The 894-nt window shown below is 28.3% G+C and overlaps 1 protein-coding gene across 1 annotated transcript; it reads left to right on the forward strand.

The window, feature by feature from the left end:
* Nucleotides 1-270: 270 nt before the first annotated feature.
* Nucleotides 271-672, forward strand: LOTGIDRAFT_135664 (hypothetical protein; the record flags this gene model as incomplete). The annotated part of the gene is made up of 1 exon (XM_009069144.1): nt 271-672. A coding segment is annotated over one exon (402 nt), but the record flags the coding sequence as incomplete, so codon positions are not given.
* Nucleotides 673-894: the final 222 nt, after the last annotated feature.

The raw sequence follows: 894 nt of genomic DNA on the forward strand, positions 1-894 counted from the left end.
TTCATTCGTTTATTTTTTCTGTCGCTCGCTCGTTCGTTCATTATTCATTCATAAGTCTATATCATCAACATTGTCTGTTGGTATCTATAATGAAAGATTATTGTCTAATGGTGTCCATTCGGAAAAATCATTGTCCATTTACATATTTTACGTATTTAAATAATTGAACATGATGTCCATTTTGGAAATATCATTGTAGGCTAAACTTATACGGGAGCGTATTAGGGCCATTCATTTTTTTTTTTGGAGGGGGGGGGGAATTTTCAAGTTAGTATGTTGAATTTTCAAATTAGTATGTTGAATTTTCAAGTTAGTATGTTGAATTTTCAAGCTAGTATGTTGAATTTTCAAGTTAGTAACATGAATTTTCAAGTTAGTATCTTGAATTTTCAAGCTAGTATCTTGAATTTTCAAGCTAGTATGTTGAATTTTCAAGTTAGTATGTTGAATTTTCAAGTTAGTATGTTGAATTTTCAAGTTAGTATGTTGAATTTTCAAGTTCGTATGTTGAATTTTCAAGTTAGTATGTTGAATTTTCAAGCTAGTATGTTGAATTTTCAAGTTAGTAACATGAATTTTCAAGTTAGTATCTTGAATTTTCAAGCTAGTATCTTGAATTTTCAAGCTAGTATGTTGAATTTTCAAGTTAGTATGTTGAATTTAGTAACTTGAATTTTCAATCGATCAAGACGAGATGAATCATAATATTTAATCATTCTAGTTGATTGTATTAACCCAGAAATGTCATCAGCTTCTAAATCAAATTAAATGTTCTAATTAATAAAAAGATTTCGATTCATTTAAATGAAAGGCATTAACTAGAAAGTTTTTTAATATGAAAAACTCTGCGATTACATCATATTTTAATGAACTGCAAACAGCTCCGAGTGTGGC

This window comes from Lottia gigantea, assembly GCF_000327385.1.
Source record: "Lottia gigantea unplaced genomic scaffold LOTGIsca_99, whole genome shotgun sequence".
Lineage (NCBI taxonomy): Eukaryota > Metazoa > Mollusca > Gastropoda > Lottiidae > Lottia > Lottia gigantea.